The 17,922-nt window shown below is 41.4% G+C and overlaps 1 protein-coding gene across 1 annotated transcript; it reads left to right on the top strand.

The window, feature by feature from the left end:
* The first annotated feature begins 955 nt into the window (after positions 1 to 955).
* FH (fumarate hydratase) lies at positions 956 to 16,762 on the top strand. The gene is made up of 10 exons (XM_038129757.1): positions 956 to 1,123; positions 7,563 to 7,697; positions 8,437 to 8,547; positions 9,929 to 10,105; positions 10,902 to 11,084; positions 12,043 to 12,208; positions 13,903 to 14,106; positions 15,352 to 15,479; positions 15,897 to 16,050; positions 16,557 to 16,762. The coding sequence occupies exons 1-10, from the start codon at positions 995 to 997 to the stop codon at positions 16,697 to 16,699; spliced, it is 1,530 nt and encodes a 509-aa protein (XP_037985685.1). The 5' UTR covers positions 956 to 994; the 3' UTR covers positions 16,700 to 16,762.
* The last annotated feature ends 1,160 nt before the right edge of the window (positions 16,763 to 17,922 follow it).

Raw genomic sequence — 17,922 nt, 5'->3', positions numbered from 1 at the left:
CTTAGTTGCTGACTTCAAGTAATACTTGAAGAAGGTGATGTTATTTGTATTGTCATGCTGTTTTATTGACTGAAAAAAGAGACTTTCACTTACTTCCTCTGATGCAGAATAATCCAGATAATAATATCATTACCCAATCTTTATTGTCTCTGGAACTTCTGAAGCCATTTTAGTGGCATGCCCTGTGTATTTCCTAGACTGCCTCTTCTCAGAGGAGCCGAGGGGCAGAAGATTTTCCTAAATATTAAAGCTTGCAAGACTCGAATTCAGTGTGCTTTTAGCGCCAGGATGTAACTCGTAAGGCATTAATAGAGCAGTTTCTGGCAGCATTTCTGTGAATAACACAGTTCTTGTAGCACTGAAGGGTACCTATGCAGGTTGCAGTGGAATTAAGTGTTCTCCATGTTAGACAAAAAAATCGTTTTCTAAACGGCTGAATGTTGGCTGCTCTTGGAAAAATGTTCCAAATCATAATGTTGGAAAACCTGAAGTGTTAGAATGTTGCTGCTGGTGGGTGGGAAAATGGAACACCTTCTTTCACTCTCGAAGGGTTTCTGCACTTTGCACCAGGGATGTAGCACGTCGGAGCACTCCGCCTTCTTGGGCAGGAAGGAGGGGGCTGCACCTTGACTTAGCTTTTTTTTATTAAAGGAGCCTTGACTGTCCTTAGGAAGGAGGGAACAAGGTTTTATAATCTTTAAAAAGACTACAGTAAACCCGAACAAGCTCCTTCTTCTCACCCCCGCCCCCTGTGGAGAAATCGCTGCTCCAGCGCTTTTCCCGCTGCCCTTCGCCCGGGGCAGGCGGGTTTTCCTGGCTTTTCCCAGGCCGAGCAGACCCGCCCCGGGGCCGCTCTCAGCGCCCGCCGCTGCTCCAGGTGCCGCCGATTGGCGCGGCGGAGCCTCCGGGGCCGGGCGCCGCGGGCACCGTGACGCTCGTCCGGGGCGGTCCCGCCGCGCCTCCCGCCCCCGCGGTGCTGCCGGCCCCCGCCACCATGCATCGCTCACTCCGCGCCTGCCGCCGCCTCGGCCGCTCCGCCGGTCTCCTCCTCTCCCGCCCGCCGCCCCCGCTGCCTCCCGCCACTCCCGGCCGCTGGATCCCGGCGCCGCCCCGCGCCGCCATGGTGAGCCCGGGGAGGGGAGCGGGGAGCCGTGACCTCTAAGTGCCACCGCCGGCCGCCGCCTTCGCTCCGCCCCGCCCCGCGGGGAACGGCGAGCGGGCGGTGATAGGGGGAGCGGCGGCCGCCGGCCGCGTCGGGGCTTTAATCCCCTGTGTTGGTTGCTCCGTCGGGAGCTCGCCGGCACCGGGAAGACGAGTCCCCCATCCTCTGCCGGGATGATGGCCTCTCCCGGCCATTTCCCGCGTCCTTCCTGCGGCCCGGCCCGGCCCGGCCCGGCTCGGCTCGGCTCGGCTCCGCTCGGCTCGGCTCCGCCGGGCAGCCGCTGCCGGGCAGGCCGGGATGTGCAGCGCGCAGCTCTCCCGTGGCGCTGCCCCGGGTGCGATTCACGCCCCGAGCACGGCCCTGAGCCGCCGCAGTGTGGCGGGCAGGAAAGGTGTTGGTGCGGGACCCGCGGTTCACAGAGCCGCTCTGTGCCGCAACTGCTGCCACAGGAATTCTAGGCGCTTTCTTGGAGCTGTTGAGGTGCAAATAATAAAAAAGCTGTATTCTCACAGGAATGGGAATATTCGTCATTGGAATAGCTTTGGGGCTGCCTGAAAACTAGGGAGTTTTCAGCTGAGAACTGCTCGGTACTTGCAGCGGGCATCCTCAGGAGATACTGGTGCATAATCAGTTGATTGTCCACAAGTCTGCGAGTGGGACTTGATTGTTGCAAGCGGTTCAGCATAGAAACAGAAACACTATTTGGATACAGAAGTTCAAATCTCAGTTCTAACGCGGTGAATGTTGCATGGAAGCCTTAGTCTCAGGTGTATCTTTGTGTCTTCTCTCCCTAAAACGAGGTAATGTAGACTGTGAGAAGAATTTCAGCAGAAGGTGGTGTGTTAATGATTTTATTGATTCCTTAGTTGACTAAATTAGTTAATAAATGTACCTAGAACAGCAGTTTACAATCTGTAATATTGATAGAGATGTAAAAAAGTAGCATTTAATAAAGCAAACTTTCCAGGGAGTGAAAAAACTTCACGGTGTGTGAAACTTAACTATATAAGAAAACTAGTGTTAGAGCAGAATATGTAACTCAAACCACTGGCCTGTTGGATGGTTCCCGTTTTCTATTTTGCCATTCGGCATCATCTGAGAAAACTATTGTAAATCATGGCCTTCATTCATTTGCTGAAAATCTAATGTTTATGAGTCTGGTCTACAAGCTTACAAGAATGAGATGTGTTTTGCTCTTTGTGGGTCAGAAACGTGACCAGTCCTGTGTGTGCTGTGAGTTCCTGGAGTTTAAATAACAGCACTACTTAAAACATCCCTCAGTGGACTTGGAAGTCAAGCAGCTGTTGAATTCTTACAGGAAAAGTTCTGTATGTTTTTTATGTAAAAGAGGAACCACCAAAAGATGCACTAACCAGTATCTAAATTAAAAAAAAAACAAACAACCAGCCACGCAACAAACCCAAGCCATCACTTTTTTATGTTAGTAGAGGTTTTCTCAGTAGCAAGAGTTGTTTTAAAACACATTGTGTATGTAGATGCAACCAAAAAGTCACGCTGTCCTGGTATGTTTTTATTGTTTATTGCCTTCACTTAGAGCTAAATTGCACAAGATGATGTAAATGTAATTGTCACAGTGGTCCTTCTGTAGCTGAACATTGTAAAATACTTAGGTTTGGGTTCTAAAGGGTAAATTTCAGATTTTGTAACTCAAATTATGTTGTAAAAGAGAGATGATGCTTAAAAATAGAAACATTCTTCATCTGCTAAAGGAGAGCAGTAAAACATAAATTGCACATGCTGATGGCCTCGAAAGACTGTTTTTGACATGCTAAAATGGATGTTTCTTTGAGTTGAAATACTTTTATCCAAAAGTTGCCGCATCCATAAATGAGTGTAATTTTCCACAGGAAGCATTACTGCAGTGGTTCTGCTGTTTGAGTATCTCTGGTGTGTTATGGCACAATCAGTTCTGATCAGTTCCCTGCAACCAGGCAAAAGTACAGTTCTGTTTGCCTAACTGTAAGCTTTGGACTGTGTTTGGGTTCTAGGCATTTTGGAGGGCTGACCATACCTTGTCAGGCCTTCTAAGGGAAAAAAAAAAGTTTTGTAAATGCGATGAATAGTAATTGTGAGCAGAGCCTTGCTTGTAGCTAAGTTAGGAATTAGGTGAGCACAGGAGGTGGCTTTGGCTACTGGCAGAGTTTCCAAGTCTCCTTTTGGCTTCTCCTAAGGCCCAGGGATGATCGAGTGTGCCACTGATGCACCATTTTACAGCTGGTCCTCTGAGTCAGGGGGTGACTTCAGAAACCTCTTTACATACAGGAGGTGGGACCCTCAGCTCATAAAGCTGCTCGAGATTGAATTCTGGCCGAGGAGTGAGGGAATCATGTTTGTTACAGTCACGCTCAGACAGTGCCTGCTGCAGGCTGAGAGTAATGCTGCAGCTCAGTTCTTCAGTCTGCATGAAAAACATCACTTTGCTCTTTTGCCTAATGGCACCTGTTACACTAGGAATCAGCTAATTACATTCTTCTTAAAGCACCTTGCCCTGTTAGCTTCATTGGAATTTATGAGTGTGAAATTGGCTAGGAAAGTTGGTTTTGTTTTTTCTTTTAATAATTATTTCATTGTATGAGGATGTACTGATCCTATTTATCTTTGTTTCATCATTGTTGACATTGGAATTATGTAAGTTTGAGGAATCAGTTGTGCAACTGCTAGCTTTTTTGTCTAAAAGGTTACAGTGGTTTAACTTTTTATATTGTTTGAGGGTGAATACTTTTGGTTATTAAACCACTGATGATATCGAGAGCTGGGCTTGGAGCTGAATGGGTTCTGCTTTGGCAGCTCTGTGAAAGCTTTGCATTGTGTGCTTTCACAAGGTGTCCAAATGTCAAAAGCAGGGATTTTGAAGACAGTCAGTGATCCCAACCGATGGAATATTAATGTGTGCACATGTGCGGTACCACAATTAAACATTTTTGGTAGTGATATACTAAAGAACCATTTACTGTATTCTGTTTCTTGTTAGCATGTAAATGAATGCTAAGTCACTCAAGCAGGACAAAGAGGATTAAATAACATACTTACTCTTCCACAGTGAGCTTTCTATTCTTGAGGAGTCAGTGCCTGGGAGAGCATCAGCCAAAACACAAGATGTGGGGAACGGGATAGCCATGTGAGAGCTAGCCCTTGTTGTGGGCTGGGCTGCAATTTCCTCCAGTTCACAGGCACCACTTCCTCTGAAGTACTCAAAGTGAGCAGGGCTGGTGTCTCTGGTATGTGGCTGATGGTACCTGATGGCAGAGTGTCTCCATCTGGCTGGGAATGACAGTAAAGAGGTTGGGACACTTCCCTCTCTCTGCTGCAGCTTGCCATCCGTGGTGATGCAAACCTGGGCAGGCAGAAGGTCAGGGCTGCTGGAGAGGCTGTTCTGGCCAACACCCAGCTGTGCTTCTGTCCAAGAACACTGAGAGTGTTCTCTAAAGTGTTCACTAAAGAAGGAGCAAGTAAAATGAGCAAAGAAGGGAGAGGAACAGTCTGACTTCAGAAGTGGACTCCTAAGGAAGAATAAGAACTGTGTGAACATAAATAATGCTTTCCCCATTTTCTGACCCAAACTCTTTATGTACTCAGCACTGGTGAGACCACACCTTGAGTCCTGTGTCCAGTTCTGGGCCTCTCAGTTCTGGAAGGACATTGAGGTGCTGGGGTGAGTCCAGAGAAGGGCAGTGAAGCTGGTGAAGAGTGAGGAGCACAAGTCCTGTGAGGAGCAGCTGAGGGAGCTGGGGGTGTTTAACCTGGAGAAAAGGGGTCTTGGGGGGACCTTATCATGCTGTACAACTCCTGACAGGAGGCTGTAGCTAGGTGGGGGTTGGCCTCATCTCCCAAGATGAGAGGAAATGGCCTCAGGCTGCAGCCCAGGGAAGGTTCATGTTGGACATCAGGAAGAACTTGTTCACTGGAAAGGTGATCAGACATTGGAACAGGCTGCCCAGGAAGTGGCAGAATCACCTTCCCTGGAATTGTTTATGAAATAAGTGGATGTGGCACTTAGTGCTGGGGTTTAGTTGACATGGTGATGTTTGGTCACAGGTTGGACTTAATGATCTTGGAGGACTTTTCCCACCTTAATGATTCTATGATTTTCACATCAGGGAGTTTCCTGAGTTTGTGGTTTGTCTGTGTAATAACCCAGTTTAGATCTTTCTTCTAAAGGCTTATCTCATCTTCCCTGAAGTCTTGTGAACTTCTTGCATCCTCAGCATCAGCTGACAAGGAATTTTGTCGGTCTGTGACTTGTGTGAAGAGTTGCTCCCTTTCCCTTGCTTTGGACCTGACTCCTATGAGCATCTTGGGGCTCCTGTGTCTTGTATTGGAAGAGACAGTGAGCAGTTAATACAGGTTATACCTCAGTTTTCCTTCAGTCCCCAGGTTATCTTTTTTTCTGAACAAAAGAGTCACTTGTCTTAAGAAAGCTGATCCCTACCTTTTGTCAACTTTATTGCCTTTGGACTGTTTCCAGTAATACATATTTTGGGGATGAAGGAACCAAATCTGCACAAAGACCTCAGGCTGTCAATGAATCATGGTGGCACAGCAGTGTTTCTGTTTGTATCTTTTGGTTTTCTTGATAGTTCCTTGCATTTGATTTTCTTCTTTCACTGCACTGCAAGACTGACTCAACTTTATTGATAAGAGGTTTGTTTCCCAAAGACTCACCCTTGAGGGTCGTGGTTAGGTCAGGAACCCAGCATTGTAAATGTATATTCCCTGCCTAGAGGACTGAGATTGTTTTACTTTATCCATGATAAAGAAATAAAAAAGACTTCTCCCCCTTCCTGAGGTCTCTGAAAGAAGGTAATTTCCTCTCCTGGGAAAGGATGAATGCCTTTCTCACAGAAAATTGGCACTTTGCTGACCAAGGTGTGGGAAGAGGAAGAGTAAACTGTTCTTACTTCCTGTCAGTTCCGTAATCTTTGTAGAGCTGAATGTGATCACATGATATGAATGTGGTCACATCATTACAAGTTATTGGGCTGTTCTACAAAAAGTAAAGAATTACTGTCAGCTAAAATTAATTTAGCCGTGCCTGTGTTAGATAATAACAGATGCTAAGCGGACACATGACATAAAAATGTTACCATACATAAATATTACATAAAATACACCTAGATATAGTATATCTACTATACTTATAGGTATAGCAGATATATATCACGAGGGGTGATAATATAGAACACTTGAATGACTGTTAAAGAGAAGAGAAAGGGACGAGAAGGAAGGAAAAAGAAAAAGGGGACAGTGAGAGAGTGAGCAAAAAGGAAAAGGAGTGGTTTACTAAGAATAAGGGTATTAAGTTGAGAGATGGAAGAGAAGACTTCAATTAAGTGTTGCATTAATCATTATGTTAAACTTACTTTTACCTATACCTTCTACTCTTTACATATGTTAAAATTAATTGTGTGTCCCTTTCACATTTAATCTTCCCACTGAGGTTGTTTCTTGTCACAAGTTTAACTGTAATTATTAGTTCTGTAATTGCCGTTGTTATGTTAATTGTGTTTTACTGTTCATTATTATGTCTCCGGGAGCTCCTTGATGAGTTGTAATGCCTCTATAAGTTATCCCATAAGTATTAAGTAATTTAAGTTTAAGAATATTCTAGGGCCCTAACTTAAAGATTATTCCCTGTTTCTAAAATAAACAAAAAAGGGGGAGTTGTGGAGTGCCTCCACCCCCGGAGGTGAGGATTCTACCCAGACAGACAGCATTGGACGAGGGGCGTGATTTAAAGAAGATTTAAAGAAGATTTAAAGAAGAAAGATTCCCCCCCCTCCACCCTGTGGGCCTGCCCCCACAAACCCAGGAAAAGACACTCCACCCCATTTTGTCAAATGAGGAACGGCCCCAGAATGTTCTTTCCGTGGTCCCCCATTGGTTTAAATTCTACTGCAATGTTCCCGCCTTAGTTTTTTGCATTGGTTGTCTTCCTGGATCCATCCCTTTTTGGAGTCACCTGCTTCTCTTACTATTGGACCCCGGCCCTAAACTCCACCCATATAAAACCCATGACCCTACCCCCACATTTCTTGTCTTGGTCCCTGGTGTGGTAAAGGGTCCTGGGTTTTAGTAAACCAAGATACATCCTGTTGCCTTCCTTTCCCTGTTGGTGGTCGGTGGCTGCCTGAGGTCTGAGCCTCCAGGCCCTGGGGAGTTGTGACAACAACAATGGTACGTGCTTTGTAGTTGTGACTTTGGTGAGACAGCTGCTCAAACTAGAAAAATGTCTCAACTTTGAAGATGTAACTAGAAACACTTGTGACTAGCTGCATGTCTTGGCTTTGTATTTTTTTCCATCTTCTTTCTCTGGACTACCTGCTTTCAAAAATAGTATATTGATTGCCAGTGTTTGATTTTTTTTTTTCCTTTCCTATAGTCTTCTCAAGAGGCTTTCAGGATAGAATATGATACCTTTGGTGAACTGAAGGTCCCAAGTGACAAATACTATGGTGCCCAAACTGTAAGATCTACAATGAACTTCAAGATTGGAGGTGTTTCAGAAAGGATGCCAGTAAGTAATTCAAATCTCTGTGTTCTTCTCTAGAGTATGTTTTGTATGTGAAAGTGAATACCTTCTAAATACCTTCTTCTTAGGCTTTTGCTGGAAGTGTCAACAACTTGGAATTTTAAAGGTAGAAATTTTATGGCAATATCTGGTGGAAGTATTTCTTGTTGTGTTTAAATAAATTGAATATTGTTTTTGAATAATTTTATTATGTTGCTTTATTTTTTAATAACCAGAATGAATAGAAGTCTGTCTTTCATCTTTACAAAGGTGAAAAAGCAAATGGAGTAATTTGATGTAGCATTTATCTAGTTTGTTATGAAGTAGTCTAGTACAGCACGAGTTGATATGAACTTAATTTGTCACGTGTAGCTGTGCATAGGCCATTAATGTGCTCTTGCTTTGTCATATACTGACTCTCCAGGTACTGTTTTGCCAGTTTTCCCTCAAAAGGCTGTTTTAGAAATGGAACCAGTTTAATTCTAATGCACGTAACTTCTGATACACAGAGCATACCTGGGCTTGCAGAAACAGCTGTGTGCTGCCCTCTGGGCTGTTTGGGTGAATGTTAATGTTGGTGGGAGCACAGGTCAAATGACCTGATTGCTCTCTGGTTTGGCTGATGGACTGCTGCTGGGTTTAAAATCAGAAGCAGTTTGGTTCAGAACTAGACGTGCACTATAAATTGATGACATGTCCATTCGGGGAAAGAAATTGTGTGTTTCAACTTACCCTTGTGTCTCAGGTTCAAGTCATAAGGGCTTTTGGCATCTTGAAGAGAGCAGCTGCTGAAGTAAATCAAGACTATGGTCTCGACCCAAAGATTGCTAAAGCCATTGTACAGGCAGCAAATGAGGTAGGAACCAGCTGTTCAAAATACTGCAACTGCCACTGTATTTTTGTTAAACTTTTCACAGGAGGGTGGGGGATTGCATTTCTCAGATTGTTAGATGAAAGCATTTCCTGTTAGTAGATCTTGTTCTCCAGATCTCATTTACTTAATATAGTATTTTACTGTTTTCTTTCTTGCATGTAAAGAAATGATAGAATGTTCAAATTCATGTTGATGAATGCCACCCAAGTGCAGAATTGTGAGTGACCATTATTTGAGGTGTGATAATACCAAGTGTCTTGCTTTGAAGAAATCAACAGATTTGTTTATCTAGAAGCATTTTTACAGAGTTTTCTTGTCCTGACTAGCTTAAAAATATTCCAGTGGTAGCAGAAGCAGTATCCTCTTCCTACCAGCTGTAGTGCCTTGAGTCCTAAGACCCAATAGCTTTGGAGAACTCCAGAATATATCCATGCTCTTCTTCTGGTTTCTAGGGTTCCCCTAGTTAAAGGTGCATTAGAAGATTTGGTGGATTCAGGCTCCTTAGTTCAGATTCATAAATTCAGAAAATTGTTTGTGGCTTTCTTTATTGTATTCTAAAAGCACCCCTGCTATGATACCCTTTCCCTCACCCCCAAAATAATTTTCTAATATAACTTAAATAAAAAGAGGAATCGAGTTACTCTTGGAGGTGGGAACGTTGCCCCTGTATAAGACAGGAAATACAGAAGATCCTTTCTTGAACAGCATGATTCCAGGAGGACTGATGTATCTTGGGTAATCTGATTGTCTAGCCTCAGAGTTGTGACAACAGCTCCTTTTTCTGAGGCTAATATGTGTGGGGTGATACTTCTGAGCACAGATTTTGATACTCTTACAAACACATGTTTAGAAAAGTGTCTGAATGTGTCTAAGATTCAACAGGCTCCAAAAAATATTGATCAAACACGAGAATGCCTTACAGGAAGGAGGTGTTAAAGACTGGCAGCCATCTGCTGGCTTTGTTGATGCAACATGTAGTGTCTGCAGGTGTAAGAGTACTGGAAGTTCCCTGCATGAAATTTCTTTATTGAGAGATATCAGAGTCCAGTTACACAGACAGAAGATGTAACCCAAAGTACCTTTTAAGAATATTTTGACTATGTCTGTAGAACATGAAATAAAATTCTGTATATCTGTGTGTTTCACAATTCAGTCTTCAAAAAGCATAGCAAGTGATTTTTTCTCTTGTAATATCTGATATTACATAAAAACATCATCATTATTATAGTGTAAATTCACCAATTGCTATATGTAAATTTAAAAATATAACAGCATAATTTTAATTATGGAAATAAAATTTTCAGTTTGAGTTTTTGGTTTGTTTTCCCTAATGGAACAATTTTTTCTGTTTTTTCCATTATAGGTAGCAGAAGGAAAATTAAATGATCACTTCCCTTTGGTGGTGTGGCAGACTGGGTCTGGAACTCAAACCAATATGAATGTCAATGAAGTCATCAGCAACAGAGCTATTGAGATAATGGGAGGGACACTGGGAAGCAAAAAGCCAGTGCATCCAAATGATCACGTTAACAAAAGCCAGGTTGTTAGACTTGTTTTATACTGCTTTTAATTTCAAAAGTTCTGTGTCTTTGAATTGTGAATTTAGAGTTTTCTTGTATCTACTGCTTAGGTTAAAAAAAAAAAAAAAGTTTTGTGGACAGCTTTGGTAACAATTTTCTGGTTTTTTTCAGTTCAAATGAACTTTAAGATGTTTTTCAGTGACAGTATGAGCTTTTAAGATTAAAAACTTCGAATTCATTGATGATAGATAAATTCATACATAATGTATTAGACAGTGGTAGCTGTGACAACCACTGCTACAGTCTTAAAGATGTTAAATATAGGTCCAATTTCTAAAAGTTGGATCATGGTAGGCATTTTTATTATGCTTCTCTCTTAAACTTCACCTACCTTGAAGGAAAGATGAAGCCACTGACTGGGTTGTTTCCCTTCCTGATCCTTTGTGCTTACTCAGTATTCTGTGAACTATGGATTTAACATTATCAAAGCAACAAGTGTGTTTTAAACTCACCTGCAACTCCTTTAAAATCATCTGTCCATTTGTTAGCCATCTCTCATAACTATGATAATAATTCTTTTTTTTTGTCCCAAGGTTGTTATGAATAATCTATTAAATTTAACTTTCTGTGAGTGCAGTCATAAAAAGTTGATTTATCAAGAAGGAACTGACCTTGTGGAACACCCCTAAGTTGCTTATTCTTAATTTAGTTTCTAATAGTTTATGAGATAAAGAGAATAAAGCCACACACGTACATCTTACAGCAGCAATGGTGAGAAAAGTTTGTAAATTAATATTCTTGATTTTTTTTCCACAGAGTTCAAATGACACTTTCCCAACAGCAATGCATATTGCTGCTGCCCAGGAGGTTAATGAGGTCTTGTTACCTGGACTAAAGAAGCTACAGAATGCACTGGAAGGGAAATCCAAAGAGTTCTCCCAAATCATTAAAATAGGGCGCACTCACACACAAGATGCTGTTCCACTTACACTTGGGCAGGTAAAAAAAAATTAAAATTATGCCTTTCTCTGGAAGATTCAAACTTAAGGACTCCTAAATTAAATTGATAGTTTAGGATAAAATATAGAAAAAGGCTGAATCTCAGCCTGAGTATTTTCAGTCTGTACTGGAGTTTGCTGGATATGCTGTGCTGTAATACATGCATCATATTTTTTATTAATTTTTTCCCCATATGTATTTTATTTCTAATAGTAATAAAATAGAAATTATTTTTAAATGATGTTTCATTGCCAGATAGCACAGCACAGTTTTTCTGTTACATTGCAGGGAAGAGGTAGTTGTTGTCTGTAATCTGTAAATTTATGTAAGTTATGTTTTGCCAACACACAAAACTACTAAATATTGTGAATGAAAATTTTCAATACATAAACTTGTGTGTATAAATGTGTGTATATATATAAAAGATGGCAAATGTTATCATATTGCCAGGAATGGCTTATATTTCAGTAATTTATTAATGAATTAAACTGATTTGATAGAACAGCAGGTAGAATTTATGGACTTTTTCCAAGAAGGCACAGGTGGGGTTTTTACTAACTAAAATTAAGTGAGCAAAGCCCAAGATGTATTTCTCTATTTGTTCTTTGAGAACATTAATGTAATCTTGGAGCTGATTGACTATGGAATCAGATCCTGCTAAGTATGCATCTAAGATAAAAAGTGAGAGAAAGAAGCCTTATGTATAATTATGTATATTATATCTTTGTAGATTAAGATTGGTTTAATGTATAACTTTTTGTAGCATGGGAGCAGTCCTTTAATAGAGGTATACTTCCCCTCTTAATGAAAACATGCTTAGATTTAGCATTTGGGTGAAGTTCAGTGCCTTCAGGTTTTTAAAGGCATTAGTCAAATCATGTTAAAAATCTAAATAATCTGGATGCTTGTTCTTGCTTGTTGTATTTGTTCCTTAACTTTGCCCTCCTTTCTTTCAAAGGAATTTAGTGGCTATGTGCAACAAATTAAATACGGTGTGGCTAGGATTGAATCCACCATGCCAAGAGTATATCAGCTGGCAGCTGGTGGGACTGCAGTCGGCACGGGATTGAACACAAGGATTGGCTTTGCTGAGAAAGTAGCTGCTAAAGTGGCTGAACTGACAGGTGAGGAATGATATTTGGGGAGTGAGTTACCAGTAAAGCAGTGTATGTGACATGCAGTCAGATTCAAACTAAATCTGTCCAGTTTCCATACTTCTCATAAACTTAAACTGTATTTTAATGTGAAGCTTTTGTTGATGCCATGTGTTATATGCCTTCTACTTTGGATATTTTGTGCAATTTATTTTTAAAAGTATACTCAGTGCATTGAAAGTGACTGAAGTGATGGTGTTTATCCAAGCAAGGCTCTTTAGATATGGATATAGTTTCAGACTTCTATTATTAGCCCAACTATAATGCTTCTGTCTTGATCTTTGCTCCTCTGGCTCTCTTAATTTACAGCAACTTGGCACAAAAGAAGGAAAAAATGCTTCCAAAGTCACTTTGTTTTTTTCATATGAAAGAGTAAAAGTTAACTGATTTTTTTTTAATCTGTCTTTATAGATCTTAACACTTAATTTACAGTGCGGTTGCATTTTTGATCTCTAAACCAGATCTTTTGTGTCACAGTATCATTTTTCAAAGTTCCCCCCAAACAGATGTGTACATCTGTCATTTACATTTGCTGTAAAATCTGAAATTGCTTAGTGACAGTATTTTTGTTTTAATGGATCTATTATTCACTGTCTTTCAGAGGGTCAAGACTGTCTTGTACCCTGAAAGAGAAGTAACTTGATGTAAACAACAGCTGCCAGAGGCAGTACAGGGCATGTTTTGGTGGTGTTAGGAAGCTCTTCCATGTCAGTGGATGTTTTGCATCCTGAAGTTCCTTATGCTCTTACAGAGGGTGGTTATTGGAAATAACAGAAGGAGAAGTTTGGATAGACCTCTATAACAGAAGGCAGCTGTGCAGTTCACAAGCCCATGCAAATTGGGTGGGATTTGGTGTTTGTCAGGAAGTGCAAAACACTGGAAGTTAGGGAATCATGCTGCTCTCCTTCGAGCTGGTGCTGAAAGCTCAGATCAGTTGTTCTGGGGGGCAGAAATCCAGCCCACAGTCAGTCCTTAGTGATGTCTGTAAATTTTTACAGTCCCGTTCTGTTGGGGCTGTCTTTCCAGGGCAAAGTCCTGAAGGAATGTTTTTCATCATGAAACCTAGGCTTACATCTCAGGCATTTAATTAACATAAACAGAGCTGTTCCTCCTATTGCTCCTGTGCTCTTACTGTTGGCAGGCGTCCTCCTAAGTCTGATCCAGCTTTCCCATGTTCTAGCTGGTTTATTGTTCCCTTCCATTGTGATTATTTCTTACTTACCCTAAGGCCTGCACTGTGCTGCAAAACCATCTGTTTTTATAACTAAAAGCATCACAGCCATCTAAAGTGTCTTAACTTGATTTAATGCAAGAAATGCTTAAGTTGGGCTAACTTTTGAAAAATATTTGACATTCACAAAACACTGTGGTGCAGAAGCAGTGCTTAGAACGCAACACGCTATGAAGGGTTGGAATTTGTACCTTTGTTGTAGGTGGATGCTCAAATTTTGTACTCTTCTATATTTTAGTGACTTTCATTATATCTTTTTGTATTTAATTTACTTTAAGACATATGTTTGTGAAGAAAGCTCTAGAGGAAAGAGGTGATCTTACAGGGTTGTTAATTTTTAATTTTTTATTAAGCCAGTTATGTGTTTGATTGTCTGGTTTATGTCTGCAAGGAAGTGCTTCACTGGTTAAATGTTTACACCCTCTCTGTGTAGGTTTGCCTTTTGTCACTGCTCCAAATAAGTTTGAAGCTCTTGCAGCTCACGATGCTTTGGTGGAGCTCAGTGGAGCCATGAACACAGTGGCGTGTAGCCTGATGAAAATAGCCAATGACATTCGCTTCCTGGGCTCTGGGCCACGCTCTGGGCTGGGAGAGCTCATCCTGCCTGAGAATGAACCAGGGAGCAGCATCATGCCAGGTACAGGGAAAACATGCAGAGAAAAATGCCCTGTTTCTTTTTTTTTTTTTTTTTTTTTTACCACTGTCTTTTAACAGATGTGCACCAAACACTGTCACAAATGTCAGTAAGTTGATGATTCTCTCAGGTTTTACCTACTGCCCTATTTTACCAAAACCTCTGTTCATAAAAATGCTTGCACAGCTGTGTGCTGGCAAGTGTATGGGGGAGTGTAGTATCTGTAAGAATATGGCTTTATTAACACAAAATTACTTCTCAAAGCTTTCTTTCAAAATTGCAAGATCTCTACAATTTTTAGGTAAAGGCTTTTCTGAAATAATCTTTTATCTGTGAATTGTAGCAATACTGCCATGTAACTTGACCTTGGCCTCTACTTCCTGGCATGATCAGTGTTATGCACTCATATTTTCCCTTCTGCAATGATATCATTGTATGGGAGGATAAGGAAGAAAGGAATACTAGTAAGCATTCTTTTCTTCTCCTAAAAAGTATGTACGTATGAATATTGTACATCCATCCAAAACTATTCTAATGTCGTTGTCCCTCCTGTATCATAAACAATAAAAGAAATAGGTCATGAACATATCTGGCTCTAAAAAAAACAAACAATAATGTTCTTACTAGAATGATGTCTAAAAATTAAATTATGAAACCATAAAACAAACTTGCTTGGAGACTCTAACTTGGTGTGTTTGTTTGGTCTGGCAGGGGGTTGTTTTTTTGGGTTTTTCTGTTATGCTTTTTTTTTCTGAGAGAGTATACTAACTTTATCACAAAGTAATTCTAACACGTCAGTAATACTTTCCTTGAGCTGAGTGAGACTCGGTCTCCCAGAAATGCCAACTTGCACATGTAAAGACAGGTTATAATCTCTTGCCTATTAGAACTGTGGTAATGAACAGCTGTTTAGCTCATGCACATGTTGAGCTGTTGAGCTTATGCCGAAGCTCTCAGAGTCTTGGGAGACTGCTGAAGCAGCCATAGCTGTTTTACAAATCCTCACGGAAAATACTGGAATAGTACATTCAATTTAATATCATTTGTGGAAATAACCTTATTTTCTGTGGTGTGCAGATACAAATGAGTAAGACAAGTTACCTTTTACAAAACATTTTCTGTTGAATGTGATTTAGTAAAAGGCTGCTGGCTGGTTGGTTGGCTGGTTGGTTGGCTGGTTGGTTGGTTGGTTGGTTTTTTCCCCTTCCTTCTCCTTTGGTAACCTTTTTCTCTCCCTTTCACAACCAGGAAAAGTGAACCCTACCCAGTGTGAAGCTGTGACCATGGTGGCAGCCCAAGTTATGGGAAATCATGTTGCTGTTACTGTAGGAGGAAGCAATGGACACTTTGAACTGAATGTCTTTAAGCCCATGATGGTAAGTTCATAAAGTTTTGCATATCTAGGACTTTTAAAGTAATTGTTTATACAGTCATACAACTTAGAGACAGAAAAAACCCTCAGTGAACACTCCCAAGGTTGGGGCATCTGCAGCATCCCTCAGATACTGTTCCAGTATCTCACCACTGTCACAGTAAAGAATTTCTTCCTGATATTGAGCCTAAATTCCCCCTCTTCCAGTCTATACCCATTGCTCCTTGTCCTGTCACTACAGGTTCTGACAAAGAGTCCCTCTCTGCCTTCCCTGTAGGCCCCCTTCAGATACTGGAAGGAAAATAGCCTGTTAAATAGATTGAAATTGCAGGGAGGGCACTGGTTATGAACAAAGGTGACAGAATGTACAACTAGTAATATCCGCATGAAATAATTGGTATTTCTTTCTTTGTCTTGTTAGATTAAAAATGTTTTAAACTCTGCAAGACTTCTAGGAGATGTGTGTGTTTCTTTCACTGACAACTGTGTAGTTGGAATCCAGGCCAATACGGATAGGATCAACAAACTGATGAATGAATCTCTGATGTTGGTAACAGCACTGAACCCACATATAGGTAGGTTTAAGGCTCAAAAACTTCTCAAAACATACCAAAATATTTTGTGGTAACATTATTTTGTACGCTTCATTTGTATTGTCACAATGCTTGTAAGGCCAAGTCAGGTCAAAAGTTAACTTACTTCAGCATCACTGTGTTCTTGCAGTGGCCATGCCAGGGTATTAGAAAAGTAACTGGTTAGAGTTAAAAGGAGATTGGGAGAATTTATGTACATGTTTTCCTAAATTATCATTCTTAGAGGTCCAGTGAAAGATTACATTATGAAGTTTTTTTTAAAGGAGAAGTTCCCATAAATCTTTGATCTAAATTATTTAGGAATAACCAAATTTACTTTCAGTTCAAGTAAGGAGTAAATATTTGGTGTGCATTTCTGCAAATTGAGCTAAGCAGTAATATAATACCTAGCAAATAATTTTCCAAAGACTGTGTCCCACTTTTCTCTCACCTCTGATGAATCATCTAAAATTGCAAATGGATAACTTGTTGGTTTTGTTTTGTAACAGGATATGATAAAGCAGCCAAGATTGCCAAAACAGCACACAAAGAAGGGACAACGTTAAAAGAAGCTGCTATAAAGCTGGGGTTCCTTACATCAGACCAGTTTGATCAGTGGGTGAAGCCTAAAGACATGTTAGGTCCTCAGTAACTTCTGTAAAAAAAAAAAAGTGTTCTTAATATAAAATAAATAAATAAATATGATATAATACAATCCATTAGTTGGAAAAGTCTTCTGAGATGACTGAGCCCAACCTATGACTGAGCACCAGTGTGTCAGCTAGATGATTGCACTAAGTGCCACATCCCATCTTTCCTTAAACACCTCCATGGACAGTGACTGAACTGATGCCTAAAGAGGCTCATCTGGAACAGAGGCTAGAGAGAGTTAGGAAGGAGTAAAATAGGTATTGATTAAAAGGCCTTCAAATGATACACCTTGGGCTGTACAAGAGCTTGGCTGTGGCTCTGCCCAAGATGGACGCAAGAGGGACAACTGATCATGATTTTTCACACTTTTATAAAAAGTTTTGGTCCATTTACACATTGGAGTCAATTGTCCAATTACACCTTCAGGTTATGAAGTCCCATCCTCCCAGATTGCTCTCCTCAATTTGCTGCTGTTTATATTTTTGGGCCTGAAGCTGCAATGATGTCCTTGGTTCCCAGACTGGAAAGTTATTGTTTTGTCTAATTAAACTGAAGAGAACTCTGAACTTCATGTAAAATGTTGCCGAGTTACACAATAAGGCAGTACAGCATCTGAAAAATACCAAAGCTAAAACTTAAGGCATCACTACCACCTCCCTGGGTGGTCCATTCCCATGTCTAAGCACCCTTTTTGTGAAGAAAGCATTTTCATGTCCAGCCTAAACCTCCCCTGGTGCACCTTATGACTGTGTCCTTTTGTCCTGTCACTTCTCACCTGGGAGAGCGCAAGCCCCACCTGGCTATGTCCTCCTGTCAGGCGCTTGTAGAGAGCCATGAAGGTCTCTGCTGAGCCTTCTTTTTGCCAGGCCCAACACCCCCCTCCCTCAGCAGCCCCTGGGACCTGTGCTCCAGACCCTTCAGCAGCTTTGTTGCCTTTCTGTGGGCTTGCTCCAGCACCTCCGTGTCCTTCCTCAGTTGAGTGCCCCGGAACTGGGCACAACACTCGAAGCGTGGCCTCAGCAGTACCGAGTACAGGGGGGCAATCCCTGCCCTTACCCTGCTGGCACTATTCCTGATTCATACCGTGGTTCTGGTACACTTTTTATGTTTCCCTAGCATTTTTAACAGATCAGCTGAACTGGCGTTATGGGGGTGATCCTGCACTGCCGGCAGGCGGTGCAGGCACAGCAGCTGACTACAGGGGTGGGTGTATCGAGGGAGGAA

This window comes from Motacilla alba, chromosome 2, assembly GCF_015832195.1.
Source record: "Motacilla alba alba isolate MOTALB_02 chromosome 2, Motacilla_alba_V1.0_pri, whole genome shotgun sequence".
Taxonomy (NCBI): Eukaryota; Metazoa; Chordata; class Aves; order Passeriformes; family Motacillidae; genus Motacilla; species Motacilla alba.
The sequence above is the reverse complement of the archived record's forward strand: the minus strand, read 5'-3'. Positions and strand labels throughout refer to the sequence as shown.

What these genes read in the sequence shown, in the direction of transcription:
- FH (XM_038129757.1), top strand. Translation starts at nt 995, where the DNA reads ATGCATCGCTCACTCCGCGCCTGCCGCCGCCTCGGCCGCTCCGCCGGT. An exon ending in TAAAGTGGCTGAACTGACAG is followed by an intron (nt 12,209 to 13,902) that starts GTGAGGAATGAT and finishes CTCTCTGTGTAG; the next exon opens with GTTTGCCTTTTGTCACTGCT. An exon ending in AGCACTGAACCCACATATAG is followed by an intron (nt 16,051 to 16,556) that starts GTAGGTTTAAGG and finishes GTTTTGTAACAG; the next exon opens with GATATGATAAAGCAGCCAAG.